The sequence below is a fragment of the Alosa alosa genome, chromosome 1 (assembly GCF_017589495.1).
Source record: "Alosa alosa isolate M-15738 ecotype Scorff River chromosome 1, AALO_Geno_1.1, whole genome shotgun sequence".
Lineage (NCBI taxonomy): Eukaryota > Metazoa > Chordata > Actinopteri > Clupeiformes > Clupeidae > Alosa > Alosa alosa.
In genome coordinates, this window is record NC_063189.1 from 9,625,837 (window position 1) to 9,649,529 (window position 23,693).

At 42.9% G+C, this 23,693-nt stretch overlaps 1 protein-coding gene across 1 annotated transcript in view; it reads left to right on the top strand.

The window, feature by feature from the left end:
• Positions 1 to 23,693, top strand: part of gpr158b (G protein-coupled receptor 158b) — a 56,831-nt gene that overhangs the window by 15,767 nt on the left and 17,371 nt on the right. The window contains exons 3-5 of the mRNA XM_048259275.1: positions 13,376 to 13,478; positions 19,630 to 19,838; positions 19,998 to 20,066. Of these exons, the coding sequence (XP_048115232.1) occupies positions 13,376 to 13,478; positions 19,630 to 19,838; positions 19,998 to 20,066 (381 nt within the window). The remainder of the gene's footprint in view (positions 1 to 13,375; positions 13,479 to 19,629; positions 19,839 to 19,997; positions 20,067 to 23,693) is intronic.

Below are 23,693 nucleotides of genomic sequence, written 5' to 3' on the forward strand. Positions count from 1 at the left end.
CTGTGTTGTTATTTTGATGATGAGTTAGCGCATCTCTGCAGAAGGAATCTGCATCTTGCTTTTCTGAAACAAGTGTGTGTGTGACAAGCAGAGTATACACGCATCTCTGCACTCGCCTAGTAACAAAGTCTTACACTTAGTTATTATGACCGCCGCGCAGCGAAGCGGCGGTCATATAGGTTTAGTCAGAAATTTGGTGGGCATGTAACCCCATATGGATAGCATGGAACCATCGTTTTTCGTTTTGATCTGTACCCCAAAGGAGGGTAGGGCAGACACAGTTTTCTGTGAATATCTCGAGAACCGTAATGTTTAGGAGGACCATTTTTTGTATGTTGATCTCAAGGGGCCATGTCAACCCATTCCATAACCACTCATTTCATGTATAGCCACCTAGTTAAACACAAAAAGTAAAAATGAGGTGTTGTAATCGCAGGTATCTGTGACCTAACATAGTCAAAACTGCACCTAAATTGGAAGTGTAGGATCATTATGACACCCTCTGAATGCAGGCAAGTTTAAGATTGAATTCCGTTCATGGGGGGCCACACAATAAATTAATTTATGTTACTATACACCAACTGGCCTGTAGGTGGCGGAGACAGTTTTCTGTGAATATCTTGAGAACCGTTATAGGCCTAGGAGGTCCACCTTTTTTTTGTATGTTGGTCTTAAGGGGCATGTCAACCCATCCCATTACCACTTATTTCATGTATAGCACCACCTAGCTAAAAATTAAAAAAGCAAAAAAATTAGGTGTTTTCATCACAATATCTCTGGCTGACATGGTCAAAACTGCACGAAATTGAAAGTGTAGGATCATTATGACACCTTCCGAATGCATGCCAAGTTTTGTGAACTTTTCGTTCATGGGGGCCTTACAATAAAATGATTTATGTGTACATTTAGTGACCGTGCACCAACAAGGATTCCCCGACACTGAAAGACCGGGTACCGCGAAACTTGGTGGGCATGTAACCCCACATGGATTGCATGGAACCATCGTTTTTCGTTTTTGATCTGTAGCCCCCCAGCTGGACTGGACCCCCCCCCGAAGGAGGGTAGGGCAGACACAGTTTTCTGTGAATATCTTGAGAACCGTAGGGCCTAGGATGACCAATTTTTTCTGTATGTTTGCCTCCAGGGGTCATGTTAACCCATTCCATGTGCACACATGTGCATAAGCAGATATACACGCACACACATACATTCACAGTAATCATACGTATGACACATATTCAAGAATTTCTCAGAATTATGAACAGGCAAGATGGGGGTGGGGTTGTATAAAATAAATTTTACATGTGAAATCTATGAACTAATCATGTTTTGGTACTTGTTGTGTAGCAGATACCAGTGAGAATTGAGTGTGGATAATGCAATTTAGTGAGACAGTTAGAATCATATAGGCCTTTCAGCGTGATTTATTTTTGTGGAAAAAATGTGCTGGACTGGGCGGCGGTCATATTTTGTACCGCTCTGCGGTACATCTAGTTTACTTTCACTACAGACTGACAAGGGGTTACAATCGAAAACAGCCTGAAAAAAGTAACACTTAGCCCAATAATATTGAATAATGAAATAATACAAATCCTAAGGACATTCATCCAAGCACACCAGGGTTTGCAGGGACTGCGCAGTGCGCAAGGTTCATTTGACAACTTGTCAACTTGTGTGCCTGACAGAATAATGATCACGGCGTCTGGTGTAAACTAGAAACAAGACTTGCATCGCGTCTGGCACAACAGTGGGCTGGCTGTAAAATAGGGGCCCTAGCATTTAGCAATTTTGGATTATATTTAGTCAGTGTGTGACAAGGGTGAGCAGGATGTCCAGTGTCCTGACCAACCTCTTGTGGCAGCTTTGGGCCTGTGTGTGTCTCTCTCTCGTAAAAAATGTCCCTGCATTGTCATTTCTGTAAAAAATCACCAGATTCAGGGAAAGATAAAAAATATTAGATATTTTGTTTAAAGAACTGTGCAAAGCTGGATAGTAGTGATGTAATGATGCACAGTACAACCGGTTCAACCGGTTCAGATAAAAAAAAAACATTCGTGATGCAATTTTTAAACAGAATAGGGCATAATCTGCATTTGATTTCACTTGTTCGATGTCAGACATCAGTACATGTTCAGTTGTTGGTCGGTTGTTCAGAGTGATAAAACACAGACATCCCGATCATTGGCAACGATAGTAAAATTGGGAGTCAGATTGGTGAAAAGATTATTCCAAATGAAAAAAAAAACCTCATCGCTGGATAATACTGGGACACAACAAGTTCAGACTTTGTTTTCCTCTCTGCTTATATAAATAAAGGAATATTTTTCAGACATAATTTATCTGTAGTTTATTCTGTTAAAATAAAAAATAATGAGAAAATCTAACTTAAAATTGTGAATTGTACCAAATCATGAGTTGAGTGTATGGTTACATCCCTACTGAATAGTTAAGGTCTAGACCCTAAAGGCTATGTGTTATGCTCCGATATTACAGTTTTTCTCGATTGCTTTTACCTGCTTATGGAAACTGGGATCCACTTGGTCTTCATGGTCTTCACACTTTCTTTGTACAGCAGAAGTCATCTCTTGCGAATGTGTTCACACGATTTCATTGGGTTCACATAGTTCTCACATCCTTCTGCAAAACAGTTAACACAGATGTCATTTAAAGTCCCCAAACTCTATTGGTTTCCCCCGTGCTAAACAAAAGGAAAACATCTTTTCACAGATGGTACAGATTCCTTGCACAAGTCTGAAACTCTGATACGCCTGTGTGGAACTCCTTTGCACAATTCTTGAATCAGCAATCATTCATTATCTATAAGAGAGATGCCATGTCTGTTCTGTGTTGCTATTTGCAAGTGAATCTACAGTAATGCACATTTAGACAAAGTACTGTATTGCCTATTTGGCGAAGAAAACAGTACAAAAGGTGTTTACTGTAGGTGTATTTCGATAAAAAATGACAAGTTGTAGTTCAATGAAATTTGTCTTGCTTAGGTCTTTACTGTAGGTCTTACATGTCAATGACAGTTCCATCTTGGGAGGAATGAATAAATTATTTTTTATTCAGTAGCTTCTACATTCCCCCCTCCCCCCTCCACCCTCAGCTACATAACATCCTGGACTTTTAGACCCAAAATGGCTGCCTTGCACTACTCCACTTGCACTACTCCACTTGTACACTTGCACACTTGCAACTTGTTGTTGTTGTCCTGTTGTCCTGAACACTTCTGAACACACTTCTGCTGCTCTTACATAACTTGCACCACTATGCCACTTGCATACTTAGGTCAGACAAAACTACCTCAGCCATTTATTGGCCTGACTTTTGCACTATGATATTGACTGTCTACTGTATGCACAATTGCACAATTTCTACCAAATTTTGCTGCTCTTATTTCTTCATTGCATGTGCCTTCTTATTTTTACTTTTTATATTGTTTACTTGAATGTTATGTTTGTCTGTGGACCTAATTGGTAAACTATGTCTTGTCTCCACCGTGGGATAGTAGGAAACGCAATTTCGATCTCTTTGTATGTCTTGACATGTGAAGAAATTGACAATAAAGCAGACTTTGACTTTGACTTTGACTTTGATTTTGCCTTTTCACAGTTTTTTTCTGATACCAGAAAAATGAGAAAGAAATGGAACAGACATAGCAAAAATGCTCATTTTGAGAACTAGATTTTGCATTTAGTTGTCCAGTGTGTAATTATTGATTGAAATCACACAGTGATTTGACGACAGAATGTGTTGTTTGAAGGCAAGATTTGCTTTTGCTGCATGTTTTAAGTGTTTTGAGAGAGTAAAATGTGTCATTTTGGCCAGAGTGCTTTTGTTCAGACATGGGTGTTAACTGTTCTGAGAATGTGATGTCAGAGTTGACACAAGCATCAAAACGATCGTAATTGTGTGAGTATGAGATGTATGAATCTACTGTAACAGTCATATGTTCAGAAACCAATGGTCACACCACTGCAGGTCGTCTGGTTTTAACGAGAACAACACCTTGGCACTCTTGGCTCTCTGCGTAAGCCTGAGTAAACATCACTGTTCAGTGATGGTGAACTGGGGGCGGTTATCTGCTTTAATTTCTGAGAACAGCGATACAGTATATAGATCATATCCTTAAAAAAAAACATACATTTTATAAACTGACTAGGCAAATCATATGAATTGCTACCGCAAACCAATCAAAAACTCAAATTAGCGTCATCTGACTTGTAGTCTGCCAATGAAGAAGCAGACGAGAATCATTTACAAACCAACACCATCCTATGCTGTCTTTTCACACTTTTATGTTGGCATATTGTATGTAGCATTTACTGTGGTAGCCAATTATGTATGCCACATACAAAAGATTGTGGGAGATAAGATTAGGGCAATTTCCCCTAGTTGCCTTGGTTAGAAAATGAGGTTTCTCCCAGATGCTTGTATGCACTCTAGATTGAAACTTCAGACACAAATCTCTCAACTGACCTCTTTTTTACAGAGCTCTCGAGGGAGATCAATGCCCCTCTACTCCAGTGGATGGAGTGTGTACTATGGAGGTGTTTAGTGTCTACCTGAGAGCTACTATATTATTCTTAATAATCACCATGACTGAATTCAGGTCACTGTCATTAAAAATGAACCTCTTTGGCAGTTCCCATGGAAAGGTCTGCTTGAAAAAACAGCACGTTGAGCTGGATCCAACGCTATGGCCTTCCGTATTGATTTTCATTCAAGCTCACAAAGACCAGTGGAGTTATTCTCAGAGTATGCCAGTGAAAGTGTGACTGCATACAGTAGGGAACAGGGGTATAGCCTCAACAACATATTGTGGGATGTATCATATACAGCATCTACATAAATGCATACACACATACACATACACACACACACACACACATATATATACATACATATACATACATACGTGCATACATATATAATTTGAATTCCATTTGCGTCAATTCAGAATAAATATAAGGTGTACAGATGTAACAACTGCTCGGACATGATACAGTAATATGACTCTGTTGACAATAATGAAACAGATACACAACACCTCCATCTCCAAATGTGGTGACTTCCAATAATAGATGAGATTGAACAGTACAAACCCAGTTGCTTTGCTTCCACTTCCACAACTAAACTATCCTGACACACACAGAGACACACACACATACCTACACATAGACAAATACAAGATACTCTCTCTATTTCTCACACACGCACACACACATATATTCATGCATTCATACATACAGTACATACAGTAGAGATGCACGCCTTCCTTTTGCTTAATTGTTAAGCAAAAGGAAGCAAAGGTTTCATATGACATGTCTGGCTGTCAGCTGTGGCCATCTCCTTTCTTTAAAAGATGTGCTGAGTTATGTTTGCTCATAGAAAGAGCTTCAGCCATCTGTCCCATTCTGTGGCCCAAGAGATCTACCTGGAGAAATAGATCATAGAAATACTGCATGTCCTTGCCAAAGAGAGTCTGGCTCTCTCGTGAATCCATCAGGCAGGCTTCAGCCAGAAATTAATTATGTGTGGATGCACCATTCCAAATACGCCAGCAGCAACGGCAACCATTTTGATAGCTTTTAAACGGCCTCATCAGTCAGTGGAGCCTTTCCCTTCATATCACAGGGAATTCAGGGGGAGACAGTCTCCGTTCCACAGGGAGCACGCCTGATTGTACTGCTTTTAGGGTTTCTTGCTTTCAGCTTTATTTATAGATCTGTGTGTGGATCTCAGCCAGCTGGCTGGCTTTTTTCCTTGTGCATGTCCAAGCCAGGCACAGCTGAGGAACGAGAAACAGACGAGGAAAGGCCCAGTGCACAGAAGAGAGGCACCCAGCTCTCTGCCTGATTAGAATGTTCCTGAACAGTATGATACAAAGTGAATGTTGATACAGACAGTCAGCGATTATATTTCATACATAATGCTATGCTTTTTTTAGCCCAGTTAACAGAATCAATTTGAGACATGATTAGTAAGGGATAATGTATTGTCCCCCGGTAATTATCAGAAAATAAGTCCCGACAGGGTGAACAGAACCCCGACGCGCAGCGGATGTTGTTGGGTGTGTGATGGTTTTTGTGTGAAGAAGTGATTTGAGCGGAATTATATGTTTTGTCGTATCTTCAGAATGCCTGTAGAGTTTGTGATGAAACAGGTTCATGGCTGTTGTTGCTATGTGCATTCAAAGCCCCATTCAAAGGTTGTTGCATACCAGAGACTCTTCTGCGAAATGACCATACAGATCCAAACACACTGGGCATCCACAGGGGAGGCCAAGTAATGCACTTGCAGCCTTCACCCAACGGAAGTGTATTTTTAGTGTATTTGACAGTGTGGCGGGAATAGCTATCCCCAGCCCTGACCCACTCCCCCGTTTCATATGACCCCTTCTGACCGTGAGCGCATAGTGAGCAGCTTGAGGGGACCCTGGTGTGTACTTTCACTCAGTCTCCTCTCTGTGTGGTAGTCAACCTCATATCCCCACTCTCCCGTCCAGAGAGGAAAGGCCCCATGCCTTTGCAGCTGCTCTGGGTGTACTTATGCATAGATAAGGCAGCTGTAGGTAGCTGCAAGATGGTACCTTGCCGTAGGAAACAATTTTGTCTTGTTGGCTTTGAAATAAGGTATGTCGATGTGACGAGAGGATGTTCACTAGCTTTCCAAAGTAGACTGTAAGCTTCCCTGCATGTAATGGCCACAGAAATCACATAGTCATAGAGCATTGGCCAATTAGAAAAGTGCATGGTTTCTACATAGAAACTGCTCTCATGTTTCTTAGGGAATGTTCTAGAATAATTAAGAAGTGTATGGCATGACTCCTTTAACCAGTGGCACCATCATGATTTACACTTGCTTGCATCTTACAGTATTTCATTTCATTTGTTAAAGTCTTTAAACAGTTAAACGTATAGGTTTCCATATTATTACATTTGAACATGCACTGATTTGTCTGTAAACACTGATTTGAGTCCAGTCCTGCTGCTCCGTGCAGTAAATAGGTGTCATTACTTTCACAGCCGGTTTCCGCAGCACCTTTTCATTGCCTTTCCCAATCGCCTGCCAGCCAGTGCACCACTGTAAACAGATACTGAGATGTGTACACAATGCTGCGCAAGCGCAAGTGTTTGCGTCTCATCTCCCCATCTCCTCCTGACATTGTTATTGAGTTAAAACCCCTCTTAGAGCAGGACCGCTAGTGCCCTAGGAGTCCCTGAGATCTCATTAGTCCTTTCGTCTCGGATGTTTTTTCATCCTGAAATTAGGATCTGAACTCTTTAGCGAAATCAGCAAGGCACTGCTTAGACCTTCAGCCTAAGCAGAGGCAGGCCTGCCTTGATCTGGATCAATTGCTGCTCCCTCTGATCCCTGCTCTATTTATTTCAGATTGAGTGTTCCAGACTTGCAGGGCTGCTGGTGAAATGTGCAAGATGTTCTGGGCTTTCTTGCTCCTATCACAAAGGGAAGTGTTCTGCCTGTGCGAGGTTTAAATCATAGTGACTTCTGCTATACTGGCTCTGAAGACAGTGACATTTAAGTATGCATCAGCATTCCAGCATTTGCCAGTACATTGGTGTGCTAACAAACAACAGAAAGAAGAAACGATTTAATTTTGGGATATCATAATGGATTTTGGGCCCTATTTTGACGATCAGAAACGCAGCGCATAGTGTATTCTTATCACAACGCAAAGTTTATCTTATACTCAAATATTTTGCCATGCCCTTCTCTTTTATTAAACAATGCGCCCAGGGATGTGGCAATTACTGACATAAGGTGTGGTCTGGTGCATTATCTAAAAATCGCTATCTTACACCATCTAAAAAGCATTTCGACACTGACCAAGAAAAACCTAGTCTATAGTGAAGCACAGTTGAAGACGCACTGTCACTAGATGTAAGCAGCAACTCCTCTGCAGGATAAATGTCCTTCGATTTTTTATTCAGTCATTCGAACATTATTGGGGTAAGTGTTGCTTTTTTCAGGCTATGTTTTCGATGGTAACCCATTGTCAGTCAATAGTGAAAGTTTCACTTTGCCTATGAGTTCAAATAATAGACGAGTGCAGATGTGTGTAGGCTATAGGCCCTACTCTAGGTTTTAGTAAAGCAAGGTTAAGTGGATGTCAGGACCACTTGGCTCAAAGTACAGCTGTCATAGGGGAGACCACACTGAATGTACTGTTTAAAGGGACACCAGGCAACGTTTTTGTGTTAATTAATCATCTTCGTAAGTCGGTATATGGTTAAATGACTCATTACGTGGCGAATGATAGCTCTCTCGCCCGCCCCTACTGCTGTAGGAAGAATATCCCACTTGCAAGTTCGGTGTATCCTACCCGCCGACCGAAGCAGGATCAGTTTACAGCACAGAGGCAGGCTAACAAAACGCTAGAGATTGTTGCAAACGTGTGTATAATGGCAGAGCCGGCGAAGAAGCAGCGAAAACCCTTGACGGAAGACGCAAAAAAAAAGAAAAGAGCTTCAGACCAAGCGAGGGGGAGTTTCATAGAGAAAAAGCATCAGGCTTGCCTGGTGTCCCTTTAAAGAATATGCTGGTTTATTATCGAATGATTTGCAGATCTCAGTAAGTGGGAAGTCAACCAAAAGTGTTGTGCATATCAGTATGTGTAAGATTAAGGCCAAAAGGTAAACGGGCAAGGAGCGAGGACCGCAGCCAGCCTTTCGTCGTCATACCTGAGCAGCAGAAAGAGAGCGAGGAGACTGAAGGCGGTGATTTTAAACACCCTCTCATCATCCCACCAATTAGCCCTGCACGGCCCACCGCAACAGCTCCATAAAGGCGACACAGAGCAGCAGCAGCAGCAGACAATGCAGGCCAGATTACCCACGCAGGGCCAAGCCAGGGAGAGACACACCCAGCATGGCAGATTCCTTCAAATGCGCCGCTGACTATCAAAATACCGATGCGCTGTTTGAAGTGGCGCTGCTTGCTTGGTTTAAAGGACGCTACGCCCAAAACACACCCATGACTGATACATAAGATCTGCATTTTTGCACCAAGCGCCCGACATTTGATAACAACACCACCCAGAATGTGGACTAGACAAACCCAGATGTTTTAGATTGCCTTACTGCCAGAGACAGGTACTACCGCATCTGCTCCAACTATTCACTAAACCAGCTTACCGGTATTCTAATTAGCACTACTCATCAGCCAGAAAGATGAGCTAACTAGATGTACCGCATAGCGGTACAAAATATGACCGCCGCTCAGTCCTGTACATCCGTTCCGCGAAAATAAATCACACTTCAATTTGTCTCCATATTTTACTCCATCCCCCACTCTTGAAACTTTTGTGTATGCTTGTTTGGCATGCCTGAGTGTGTGTGTCTGGGCTGCACAGAAAAGTACCCTACTGGTGCTGAAAAGGTGAATAGATTGTAGAATAGCCAAAGAAGATGTAGAATTGTTCTAAAACCTTTAAAATCTCTAAACAATCACAAGTAGGGCAGTTCATCACAGTTCATCCATTGCAACTGGATTGATGAAAGGTCACTTACACCTGTAGGCTACATTGTATTTGGGAAAAGCAAAAGGTATCAGCATAATGTTATTTATTTATTTATTTTTTATGTATTTATAAACAAAAACATCTCTGTCAGTTCCATGCCGTTTTCAACAGCTATCAAAAACAAAGGTCATTTTTGGATGGATGGTTTTTTGTGAATGTTTCTTCTTCTACATAAGATTTTAGTCATCTTTAGTTCATGTAATACTTTTGTTGTCAATGCACAAATTAAGTAACAGTAGTCTGAAACGTTATTGTTAATGCACAAATTAAGTAACAGTAGCCTAGTCTGAAACGAAATGCTGTTTTACATCTAACCAGTGGTGCAAATAACTGACATGTCCAAATGGGCCTTGATGAAATGCGTCGCTAGACTGTTCATACACATTTTAACGGGCCAAAGTTGAAAAGCTTTTGTCCGTTATTGTTAGTGCAAATATAGGCTGATTCATGTTCCCTTGCATTGTTTAACTGAGGTCCATGGCTAGTCTGGCTTTCATCAGACCAAGCTCAATCTTTTAAGAAATCAAAAAAAAAAGCCGGGCAGATCAGGCTGGGTTCACCCAGCCTAGTCCATAGGCACCCGATATTGTTTAATTTTCCGATTGAGATATACACGCTCTGGCTATTCTAAATGCAAAAATGCATCAGGGAGTTATGACAAAACGGTAACTAACAAACTAGATCCTAATAGAAAGTTGTTAGCTTCCCTAAGCTACAGGTAGGATTATAAGGTAGGCCTATTGACAACATAAATTGTCAATAGGCTATGCTGGCGACACAAATAAAATCTCCTTTGGAAACCAATGGCTTACGCCTTACAGTATCAACATTCACGCAGCTCCATGAGTCAAGGAAAGCGCGAATGAAGTAGCCACTTCTAAATGGGACCCACTACACAGTAGCTTAAGGTGTTTTGCTAAAGCAGCCATAATGAAATGAAGGTGTCATTGTTTGGATACTTCACAGACTACAACTACCAAGCTGTAATCAAAGCACATCGATTCCCCTCTCACACCCTGCACGCAAAACAAAATAAACAGGCGTCTCAGTCTCACGCATGTATAGGCAAAACTGTATCAGACCGGTGTAACGTTGGTAAATCTTCCATTGCACAGAATGATTTTGTAGCACGTGCAATAAATGACAGTCGAAAGATACAAACAGTGCTGCTATCAATTTGTTTGGTATAACCGCATTTATAGTTTTCTACAAATGCAATCAATCAAATGCCTCCATCACTCAACCAACGCTTAACGGTAACATTACCTAGGTCCTTATTGATATTACAAGATTAACGTGCCTGCGGTAAAACCAAGCATGTCCGAGAAACATCCTTAGATTTATTTAGCTTCAAGAAGAAATGGGAATTACACTTCATGTGAACATCGTCCTATCCTTATTAGATGTTCGCTGGAATAAATTACAGTCCTTGTATGAAGCTCCCATTGTTTTTCCAACCCACTTTTAACTTCCAACAAAATTACGCCTCACTGCAACGATCGCCATCTAGTGGACAAATCGACTACTTCTCGCCAATACTGAAAATGCAGCCATGATGATGATGATGAATATTTATTTTGGCTTTTCTTTAATCCTACTGATTTTCATTTTTTTACCGGGGCAAATCACAAATGAGTGATTATGAGCCAGGTTGATGTGGGCCCTTGAGACCAACATACCATAAAAGATTCACAGAGAACTGTGTCTGCCCTACCCTCCTTTTCGGGGTCCAGTCCAGCGGGGGGCTGCAGATGAAAACGAAAAATGACGGTTCCATGCTATCCATGTGGGGGTACATGCTCACCAAGTTTTGTGTACCCCGGTCTTTTCAGTGTCCCGGAATCCTTGTTGGTGTATGCGCCACTAAATGTACACATAAATTATTTTATTGTAAGGCCCCCATGAACGAAAGTACACAAAACTTGGCATGCATTCAGAGGGTGTCATAATGATCCTACTATTTTAATTTCGTGCAGTTTTGACCTTGTCAGCCAGAGATATTGAGATGAAAACACCTCATTTTTGCTTTTTTTAATTTTTTTTTTTAACTAGGGTGGCGCTATACATGAAATAAGTGGTAATGGGATGGGTTGACATGCCCCCTTAAGACCAACATACAAAAAAAAGGTGGACCTCCTAGGCCCTACAGTTCTCGAGATATTCACAGAAAACTGTCTCCGGCCACCTACAGGCCAGTTGGTGTATAGTAACATAAATTAATTTATTGTGTGGCCCCCCCATGAACGGAATTCCACAAAACTTGGCGTGCATACATAGGGTGTCATAATGATCCTACACTTCCAATTTTGTGCAGTTTTGACTATGTTAGGTCACAGATACCTTCAATTACACCACCTCATTTTTACGTTTTTGTGTTTAACTAGGTGGCGCTATACATGAAATGAGTGGTTATGGAATGGGTTGACATGGCCCCTTGAGATCAACATACAAAAAAAAAATGGTCCTCCTAAACCCTACGGTTTTCGAGATATTCACAGAAAACTGTGTCTGCCCTACCCTCCTTTCGGGGTCCAATTCAGCGGAGGGGGCTACAGATCAAAACGAAAAACGATGGTTCCATGCTATCCATGTGGGGTTACATGTCCACCAAGTTTTCGTGTACCCCGGGTCTTTCAGTGTCCCGGGAATCATTGACGGAAATTTGGGCATCTGAAAAAAGAAAAAAAAAAAAAAATAAAAAAAAAAATCTGACTAAACCTATATGACCGCCGCCCACAAAGCGGGCGGTCATAATTAGTGAAAACACCTGTGTTAAGTGCACAAAATATGCATCTTATGTTAATCTACTGCAGAAAGCAGTTTTTAGGTAGTCTACCACATATTGTTCCAACCACTCATTAAATCAGCAGATAATTAGCACAACTCTTCGGCCAGGCAGATCAGCTAATTAGTCATATCATGGAATCGGATTAGACCATTAGCATCACCCCTGTTAGCACCACGTTTAAAAGTGACTAAGATTTCCGGTAATTTTCCTATTTAAAACTTCTCAAGTAGTAGTATATTTCAAAAAATAGTTTTCAAACCTATAGGTGTTTCCAAACAAATCAAAAGTTGGGTTTGTATCCAACTTTTTAATGGGGATTTGTACCATTTGAATAGGAAGTCCTGACTTAGAACTTGAAACGTTCTTCTCAGAAAATACTCAGAAATTTGATTTGCTTTGGGGATGTGGATTAACTCTAGAGTCGCATAGGCTATAACATGATTAAAGTTGATGGAATCAACTTATTCACATAAATTTGCATTTGTTTCATTTATACCTGCATATTTCCATAAACCTTGTTTTTTATCCAGAAGCTGATCAGAACTCTTCCCTAAGGAGAATTACCATATTTAACTTGCATAAATGTAGATGGAAACGCATAATGATGCGCAAATAATTGAGGCAAATTTTCATGAATGCACATAGAATGTGGAAACCCAGATGCTGATTTTGGTTTAAAGGGTCTTAAAGAACAAAAGGAAATCCACTAACATCACAGAGCAAGAAAAAACACAGAAAAAGACAGCCTGTCCTAAAAACACATGTAGGCATCTGTCGTATTTCTGCCTGTGTTGACATTTAGAGCATATTTCACCCTATTTGTGCTCTGACAGCCTCAACCCAGAGCCTGCCATTTTCAAAGCATCATCTGAGAAACTCAAATATTGGGCTAGGTTGGCTGGCTCATCGTTCATCTCCCATCTCTGTTTGTCTCATCCTGTCTTATTTACTCACACCTTTTTTTAAACACCTCTCTCTCGTTCTCGTTCTCTCTCTCTCTCTCTCTCTCTCTCTCTCTCTCTCTCTCTGCCCTGCTGTAGTGCAAGCCAATCATGGGCCATGGGTTTGTCCTGGACAAGTACAAGTGCCAGTGCAAGAGAGGGTTCTACCATCCCAGTCGAGTGGCCCTCAATGGCTTTTCAAGTAGGTGCCAATTAGATGCTCTTCTTATAATCTTATTGTTGCTCTTAGCTTCTTTCCATTTTAGATTTAGAGTGTTTTATGCAGTATGAAATATGTTACTGACAGATTGCGTGAGATTGCAATCCAGATGTGAAATAAATATATGATGTACAACTTCAAGAGAAATACACAGAGCATACAAGGTATAGTGGACATCATCTCTATGACATTGTCAGGGTTAGAGTGATGTTTTTGAATGATAGGTTGTGAAAGACGTCAATGATGTACATGTAAACTAAATAAAGCAAGTCCTTTTTGCCCTTCACAGCCATGCTCTAGTCTATACACATTCACCCAACCTCCCACACACACACCCGTACAGTCATACACACACACACACACACACACCTTCCACCACACACACCTTCCACCACCCCCAATCCCCCGCCCCACTCACAAACACATAGAATTTCCACTGCTCCTCAATCCTCACCCCACACACACACACACCACACACACACACACACACACACACACACACACACACACACACACACACGCACATGCACACCTTCCACTGCTCCCCAATCCTCACCCCACAGAAAACACACACACACACACACACACACACACACACCCTGTCAGTCCTGTGGTTCCATTGTAACAGTGGTGGTGCTGTGTTTTTCCCAGTTTGAGTCAGATTGCTCCTAGCTGTGTGTCAAAGTGTCCTTGATAAAGACACTAAATCTCCATTTCCATCCAGAGGGCAGGATTCAGGGATTTGTATGGCAGCCATTGCTGCCTTGGTATGTAATGTGAGGGATGTAGTCTGAATGCACTCAATTTAGCAGCAAAAGAATAGGCTAATGCTAACACAATGCATCTAACAGTAAGAACAAACCATAGTAAACAATAAATCAACATTTTACTGGACCATAGATACCAAGAGATCTGTTCAACCATTTAAGCCTGCTCAACCCTAAAGTGACACTGCAACACATTGCAATACATCACGCCTTCTGTGCAGTAAACCCCCCAATTGGAAATCCAATCCATTTGTGCCCATCTTTAAAATAACATTTGATTTGAGACTGCATCAGTACAGAGGATTCTAATTAGAGGGAAGTAAACTACAGTAACTTTAGGGACACTTCAAGCTCTCAGAAGGACAAGGATGGAGCAGAAGAGATTCGGGCAGCTCTACGCAGATCATTATCTTCATACAGAGTGCAATGCACATTTACTCACTAAGGCTATAGAGTAAATAAGTGCTAATGACGCCAATTGGATGCCTGTGCTTCAGCTTGATCCCCACAGGAGGCAGAAAAGTGACAGTTATGGCTGCTGATGAAATTGGAATAGTGTTAATTTTGTCACCTATTTAGTCTTAGTCTTAGTCTTGTGACGAAATGTCCTTTTTAGTCTTTGTCATATCTAGTCATTCAAATATCATTTTTGTTAGTCAAGTTTTAGTCAACTAAAAGTCTCGTCATTTTAGTCTAGTTTTAGCCATAAGAATGGTATCTTAGTCTTAGTCAGTTTTAGTCAACACATTTTAGTCTTTTTTTATAACAAATTATTTCTGATTACCATTTGAGTCAAATAGTGTTTCACACATCTCAATTTTCCAACAATATTGTGTGTCCACAGGGCTACTCGTCTGTTATAATTACTCATTCTGATTTTTTTGTCAGTCAGTATGTTTACATGCACAGGTAAGTCGAGCTACAGTTATAGCTCGGCTGGGATTTGACCATAGACAGTAAAAGATTTGACTGGATCACTGTCATATTCAGAGACCAGTGTTTCTCAAAGTGTGGTCCGGGAATCACTGGTGGTCCAAGTAGCTATCTCAAGTGGTCCGTGAGCAGACGTGGTAAAATATAATATAGATGAGTTGTTTGCAATATTGAACCAACTTGTATGTAAAAACAGTTCTGCAACACTGTCTATGTAAGATATGCCAGTTTAAATCATACAGTATGAATCCACACAATAAGCAAAGTGCAAAGACAATAAGCAAGGTGGTTCAGTGAGTAGGCCTATTGTGTAGACTAATTATAGGCTACTGTTGAAGTAGGTCTAATCTTTTTTTTTTTTTTTTTTAGCTAGGGTTAGTTAAGTGGTCCTGAAACTGAAAAAGTTTGAGAAACACTGTCGTAGACCAAAGTATTAATGTTTTACTCCGCCTCGCTAGATGGCGATATGCGCCCAAACACAACACATTCCCCAAACAGACTCTCCATCTTAGCCATAGCTAACTTGCTAGCTTAACTTTCCATATTAGCTTACTTGCTAGCAAACTTTGCATCATCAGTCTGACTAGTTAAATAGTTGACATTACATGATGAACATTTTCGTATGGACATTCTGGTGGATGTTAATTTGTATGAGAGAAGCTTCAACTTCTGGGTATGTAGCATTGTGGCATAAAGCTTAGGTAGTTAGTTGGTAACTCTGGCAGAAATCTCATCATCTTCCATGTAGTTTCGTGTTGCAGCCACAGGGTTGCAGCAACAGCACGTAGACTAGCCTACAGGAAAGCTGTTGCGTATGAACTCATTCGGAATATTTTGAAAACATAACAGCTAGATATTCTGTCTTCTCATTTTGTAGACGAAAATGAAGAGAGATTTTATCTTAGTTCTTATTTCATGCAAAACATTTTAGTCTCTTTTTTTTCGTCAACAATAATTCATCTTAAGATAGTCTTAGTCAGTGTTTCAGGACATTACTGCCGTCTCGTCATCGTCTCGTCTTAGTCATGAAAAAAAAGGTCGTTGACGAACATATTTCCTCTTGTCTCGTCTGACGAAATTAACACTAGATTGGAAGGGGAGTTATTGATCCGTTTTTAATGGTCCTTTATGGCTTAATTACAGCTTTAAAGGCTGACCGATCAGTCAACTTTATTTCTAATTCACAGTACGACACCTCACCTTTATTGTGGATTGCACTTTACTTCATCCACATTCTGCTCTGTTTCAAGTGGAACCGAGTACACCTGTAGGAAGCTGCTAACAATTAGATTAGCTCTTCTCACTGTGTAGCATTGAATGCGCTCTGTCCACACTGAATCCTTTAAATATGTCCTTCTATCGTGTCCTATTTCTCATTCAAAATAGCTTAGCAACACGAGAGACAGAAAAGAAAAAGAAAAGACAGTAGAGACTAGAGAGGTGTCTAGCAAAAGTTCTGCTCAGAAAAGCAGGATTGTTTTGCGTCGCTTACATTTAGGACACTCCAAACAGTGTCATTAAACTGATTTGATCGCTAACGATTGCTTGCATTTCATGTAGTTCATGGGATTTGGTGTCATTGTAAGGATCTTGTGTGAATGGAGAAGACGTTCTTACTGGATCCCTGCTTCACAGACTAGCCACCACCCCCCATTTACCCCACTATCAGTTCAACCCCCAAAAAAGCTGGAGCTGTGGCCTCTCCCTGGCAGACCGTCAGACTAATCCGGTCAGGGTTTGTCACCCCCTACAAGTGATATGTCCTGCAGAGGTCAGCGATGGATGCAGACGAGCAGCCGGAGGTGCCGTGTGACATGACTCATGGATTAGAGCGGCGGAGAGGCAAGGGGGTTCACACAGCGGACAGCAGGGAGTGCTGAGACACAGGGCACTCCCACTGGCCCAAGGCAAACCATGTGTGTGTGTGTGTGTGTGTGTGTGACAGCAGGGAGTGCTGAGACACAGGGCACTCCCACTGGCCCAAGGCAAACCATGTGTGTGTGTGTGTGTGTGTATGTGTGTGTGTGTGTGTGTATGTGTGTGTGTGTGTGTGTGTGTGTGTGTGTGTGTGTGTGTGTGTGTGTGTGTGAGAGAGAGAGTGAGAGAGAGGGGGGTGGGGTGGGGAGAGCTGCAGGGAGAGATATAAAAAAGCCAGAGGTAGAGAAACAGTATATGCACATGAGGAAACAGAGAATGTGAGAGGAATTTCTAAAAGCCCAGTCGTCTGTATATGTGTCTCAGCTCCTCCTCCTCCTCCTCCTCCTCTCTCATGGGGCACACAAAGCCACCGGCTCGTCCTCCTGCAGTCACTCATGTCCTCCTTCCTCTCTCTGACCACTCACTGAAGAACACGGCTCAAAACGCTCCTCTCCCCATGAAAACGATGTGACCCTCGACCAAAACGCACTTCAGACACTCAGCGCAGAGGTCTCGCTGGGTGAAAAATCGCCTCCTTGATCATTTATGGATGTTCTGGTGCTGAGCGACCAATCGTTATAATCAGAGCAAATTAACCAGGGGAGATCACAGAGATAAAAGAGTGCTCAGAATAAATGATTGAATGAAGACTGGAGTGAAGTCCGGCTCCCTCAGTGCTGAAGTGCTCGCTGTTGCCGCGGGTGTTACTCAGGCCCTGCCCACCTCGTGAGCGCACTCATAAACATGAAGAGAGCTAAAAATAGCTACTGAGTCACTCACCATTCAGACTCCGCTGCCTCTTAATGAAGAGATAGAGAAAGGGGCTTGATTTGCATGAGAGAGAGAGAGAAAGAGAGAGAGAGAGAGAGATGAGGGAAGGACTGAGGATGAGGCTTCATCTGGCAGCTTAGACTGAGCTGTCGGGAGTGCTTCCCAAATCATGCCCTCGCACTGCTGGAGTTCTTGGATGGACACTCGTGAAGTGCACAGCTGAGGAGCAGACATCAATTGTGCACGTCCCAGCGCCTCGTCAGCCAGAATGGGAGCTGCTCTGCTGTGCTGTGCCTTGCTGTGCTGTGCCGTGCCGCTGTGCCGCTGTGCTGTGCTGTGCTGTGCTGTGCCGTGCCGTGCCGTGCCGTGCCGTGCCGTGCCGTGCCGTGCCGTGCCGTGCTGTGCTGTGCCGTGCCGTGCCGTGCTGTGCGCAGAGAAATTGGAATGTGGTTACGACTGACTCTGTGGCTCCTGCTGCTGCCTTAAGAGCCCTGCATGAGGGCAGTGGCAATGCATCCTGCTGGTTTCACCCACGCCGGGTGGCACAGGGACAGAGGACAAAAATGGAGATTGACAGACACAGTAAAAAGACCATTTGGGGATTACGGGAGAATAATTGCCTCTGGCTGAGCACCCAACATGATTAAAAATGCTGTGGGGATGAAGAATACCACATATAATTATGAGCCAATTGCATCTTTGTTTTTGTTTTTCTGCGAGACCAATTACATGGTTAAGTGATTTAGTTAAATAAATCTGGTGAATCTCTGTAACATAAGGTCTAATTCTTACCCCCAAACACACACACACACACACACACAAACACACACATGATGATCACCACCCTTTTCTATGTCAGTACAATCATTTTCCAGAGTGATATGCAGAAAATACTGAACTGCATCCTGTGCATCCAGTAAAGGTACTGTATATGGTACACAGGTCACACTTAACAAAGGATTTGTTGACACTCTTAACTAAAATGTATGGTTAAGTTAAGTAAAGGTGCCATGTGTAATGTCTGCCAAAAATCATTGATCATCAATCAAAAATTCATACTCCACATTCCATAAAAGATGGGGGCAGTATACCTCCAGAAAGTGAGTTAGTCTACCCTAGAGTAACAACAGAAACGTGTATTGTAGTTTGGCTGGCGGTTATGTTGCCCGCATACCGCCTCCCATGGCCGAAACTGGTATTTGACACCTGTCGGGCTGTGGCTAGTAATTTAGCATGCTAATTCAGGTTGATATCTCTGCAGCACTATACCTTGTCATTTTTTAAATGACATCATCACCCTTATTTCTTCTCATTCTTTTGATGTGTGTAGCTCATTTTTTGGATATTCTTACCTCAATTCTTACACATGGCACCTTTAAGGCTAGGGGTTATGTTTGGTTAAGGTGATGTTTAGTAATTGTACTGAAATGTATGGTTAAGGTTAAGGCTAGGGGTTATATTGGGTTAAGCTGATGTTCAGTTATTGTTCAACAACAATTTAATTTTACATACTGAACTTGAATCTCAACAGATGGTCTCTGTAGGCAGCCAATCCAAGTAAAGTGATACTGAGTAACAGTGGAGGAAAACATGGTACCTTACTCTCTAGTGCTTTTGATCACATTGAATTTCCTCATTGTTTTTTGTATTTATGGTTTTGATTGTAATTCCACAATAAGCCATTCTACAGCGGGCCCTTCTCCAGTGGCGTCTTCCTTTTACATTATGGTCGTTATTCAACTCAGGTAAAGAGCGGGGCTCTCATCGGGATGAGTCAGAGGTGTCCGGGAAGTGTCTGCCCTGTCAGGAGGGCTGCCCTTTCTGCCGGGACGACAGCCCCTGCCTGGCCCAGGAGGACGGCTCCCTGCGGCTGGCCATCGCCTCCTTCCAGGGCCTCAGCATGCTGCTGGACTTCATCGGCATGGTGGTGGTCTACCACTTCCGCCGGAACAAGGTACAGGGCCCTCCATGGAAACAATCTAACACTGGGAAGAGAAGAAAGAACTTTCTACAGAAAAATATGTGTACTTTTGTTCATTGTTTACACTACAACTGATGTGCCTTTGTGGTAGCTTGTGATTCATACTTGCGCCATTTCTCTTTCCTCTCTCAGAGAATAAGAGCCTCTGGTTTGATTCTGCTGGAGGCCATTTTATGTGGAGCCTTGCTTCTGTACTTTCCAGTAAGTGTCAGATTTCACTCATGTCTTTTATCAATTAATCAATTATTCAGAGAATGTAACTTAAAAATACTGTGTGAGAACAGAAGACCCATGCAGGTGTATCCGCTAGCAAGTGAAGTTTTCACTTGTGTTAGTGCTGAGTCATATTGCAGTAAAAGTGCAATTGTTTTCCTTGTCATTGTATGAGGAGGCTGCTGCGAGGCTTCCTGGGGAGGCATGTATTCATATTCAGGCTTAGGCCACAGCAGGGTTTTTTATTTCCATAGCGGGTGGAGGTCTCTCAGAAACAAGGGGAGAAACTCAGATGAAGGTCCCAGACGGTCTGAAGGCTGCCGTCTATAGCTTGTAGGCTGTAACCTCCACAGGGAATCCCACTGATTTCCGTATCCTTTCCCTCCAAAAGCCTTCCTCGTCACCGCCACCCTAGCCCGGGCCAGTTTTTTCCTGAGCTCGACATGTCGCATCCGACTGGGCCTGATCCTCCCCCTGTGAGCGGCTCGGATAGCTGCAGGCCACTCGGTGACGGGGATGTGGCTCAGAGGAGCGGAGCGTGGTTGGGGGATTTAAAAGTCTGATCCGATGACTCGAAACGTCTCCGCGTCTCCCTGGCTCCGAGTTTTATCTGAGTCTGTCGGGGTGGGGTAAGATGGGGTAGACCTGCAGAGAATCTGCCACACCTCTGTCAGCTTTGCCCCTCACCAACTTCCCTGCCCTACCAGCCCTCCCCTCCGTCTACTTTTGCCCTCATCCTCCTCGTCATCGTCCCCACTTCTCTCCCTCTCTCTCTGGTGGAGCGCTACTAGAGGCCTGTCAGTGGGCTCTGATTTAGGGGCCGTTTATACTAGAACGATTGCGAAGGAAGACGACAAAATATTTTATCATAAGTGCCTTTCGTTTACACGGCGACCCCGCCATCGGGCTTGAAGACATAAAAATCTGAAGACGCCTTCCAGAGTGTAGAGTTTTGAAGATCTACCGGGTTGCGTCTCCGCCTAAACGGGCTAAACCAAAGATCCTGATTACCTCTCTGGCTAAACTGTCAAATTAGAATGTCTGCGCGTGACGTACCGGGTTCTATCACACCACCACCCAGCGGTCTGGAATGCATATCCAATCGAATATCACATACTCTTGCGTCTTCATATAAAATATATAAAGATTATATAAAGAGTATTATAAAAATATATTATAAAATATATAAAGAATATATAAAGATTTCCCCCTGAGAATGCTCGTCTAAACGCGAATAATCGTCACCGTATAAACGTAGCCTTAAATGCTTAGTCTGTGTGTCCCTGAGATACAGAATCCTTTTTACTCAGCAGCAAAGGCACCCCATGTCCTATGTCCCGTGTGTCTCCTGCTCTCACGTTCATAGGAACAAATGCCTCAGTGCTTGATACCCCCCTCTCTCTCTCCCTCTCTATTTCTTTGTCTGTCTCTCTCTCTCTCTTTGTCTATGTCTATCTTTCTCTCTTTCTCCTTCCCTGTTTCACTCTCTCCCTCCCTCTACCTTCGTCTGGTGTCTTTGGTGTCTGCAGCACTGTGTTCTGGCGTTTTTTTCCCCCTCCACCCAGCCCATCTGTGTCTGTCAACAGTTCTGCCTCTGAGAGACAGAAGCAGTGGGAAATTGTGTGTGTGTGTGTGTGTGTGTGTGTGTGTGTGTGTGTGGGGGGTTGCAGGAAGGGGGTCTTATAATGCAGAAGAAAATGCTGGAAAAATCTGCGCTATCCAAGGAAGCTGAAGTAATGACTCCCCTCTCAGTGCCATGAGTCACTTTGGATAAAAGCATTTGTTAAATCAATAGATGTGAGCACAGACGGCTTCACAGGTTACGCTCACGCTAGCACAGCTATGTGCTTGTGTAGTCTTTAATGGGGTGCCATTTTGAGTTCTTGGACGGCTTACAGGAATAACCACACAGAAGACTCTTCATGCTTTTTTCACGCAGATGCGTTTATGGCCAGTTCACCAGCTCTGAAGCACAAACTACAGTCAGGGAACTGGAAGACGAAAACGCTGAACACATGTGTGAAAGAGGTTCTAATCCTTTCCATACTCAGATTTAAACAAGGCAAACCCCACCCTGAAATGGAGGTTTCTGTCGTTTCATTTTTTTCCACCTTTTCTTTCGCAGGGCAGAAAGACAAAAATAGCAGCTCAGTCCTTACCTTGCTGCCCTATCAGAGAGCGCAGGGGGCAGGACTGCTCAGATATGTACATGCACTAAGCTGCCCTCACTGGACTGGGCTGTGCCTGAGCAGCGCTCTCCCTCCCTCTGCTCTGCTCCTGGCATGATGTGCAGCAGTCTCCGTGGTGGTGTTCTATTCATTTTTAACGAGTCCATCAAGTTCTAGTGCAACTTGTTTAAAAATAAATCCGCTGATTAATTAATGGAGGAGGGATGTGTGCATGTGCCTCTGTGAGTGAGTGTGTGTGTGTGTGTGTGTGTGTGTGTGTGTGTGTGTGTGTGTGTGTGTGTGTTTGTGTGTGTGTGTGCGTGCGCATGTGTTTGTGTGTCTATATTTGAGGATAGAGGAGGAGAAGGAGGTGATGGTAGGACAGAAGATGCTCCGATTCACTCGCTCGGTTTGAGTTCCTCACCTTGGCTGGGACCAATTGGTCACCCCATGCATCAATGCAGGGGAAACAGTGGCCTACATTCACCACAACTTATGTGAAAAGGTCTCCTTTTTTCCACCTTCTGATGTATATACAGGCAACACTCAGTGTAAATTGTCTGCCATCTCTATATTCTCATTGCTCCCTTGTGTCGTTGGGTAATGTTGCCAGCAATTTTGTTGCCTGCTGTCGTACAAAAATGTGACTAAATATGGCTTCCAATTCCAATTGCTTCGTGAAAGTGAGCGAGAACTGGCTCACACCGAATGTAAACACGGTTATGTAAGCACCGTCGTTAAATCCTTCTCTGCCGAGTTTTTTGACACCCCTTTGTTGTTTGTTTCCACTCATCCCTGTCAGCCGGATGTTCCCTTCTCTCACTCTCCATTGCACGCCGAGAGTTATATCCTGGCAACACACTTAAATGACTTTGGATAATGAGCCCTTATCTTCGTCCCCAAACGTAATGACTACTGAAAGCCTTTGCCAGTGCTTGTGCATGTGGGCCTATTAATCTGCCTGGCTACGGCTGCGAGCTAATTGAATCTTTCTGCTGGGTGTAGGAGCACGGCAGCTGGGTGTTGTGGTATAGCAGCAGCAGCAGCGGCGGCGGTGGTGGTGGCGGCGGCAGCAGTGTTTGATTACACTGACTGGGCGATTTCCCTGCTGGCACATTAAGACGCTCGCTGTGAAATCGGCAGATGTAGCAGTTGCTCTCCATTGGGGGAGAAAGAGGCACAGATGTAGCTGTCACTTCCTTCAATTATAGAGGAGTTCTCTCAGCCCGCAAATCATTTATGCATCTCTAGAAGTACAACAAAATTGGGAAGGGGACATAATGCTGGATTTATTTAGGGTTTTTGTGATGGGGAAGTGCTTACCTATGCAAGTGATCGCCAGAGTTTAATGCCCCTTGACGGAGCAGAGAATGAAGCTTTCGTTGAGTATTCGTTGGACTTTATTATGAAGACCTAGTACCGAGACAAGCAAATAATATTCTTTTTA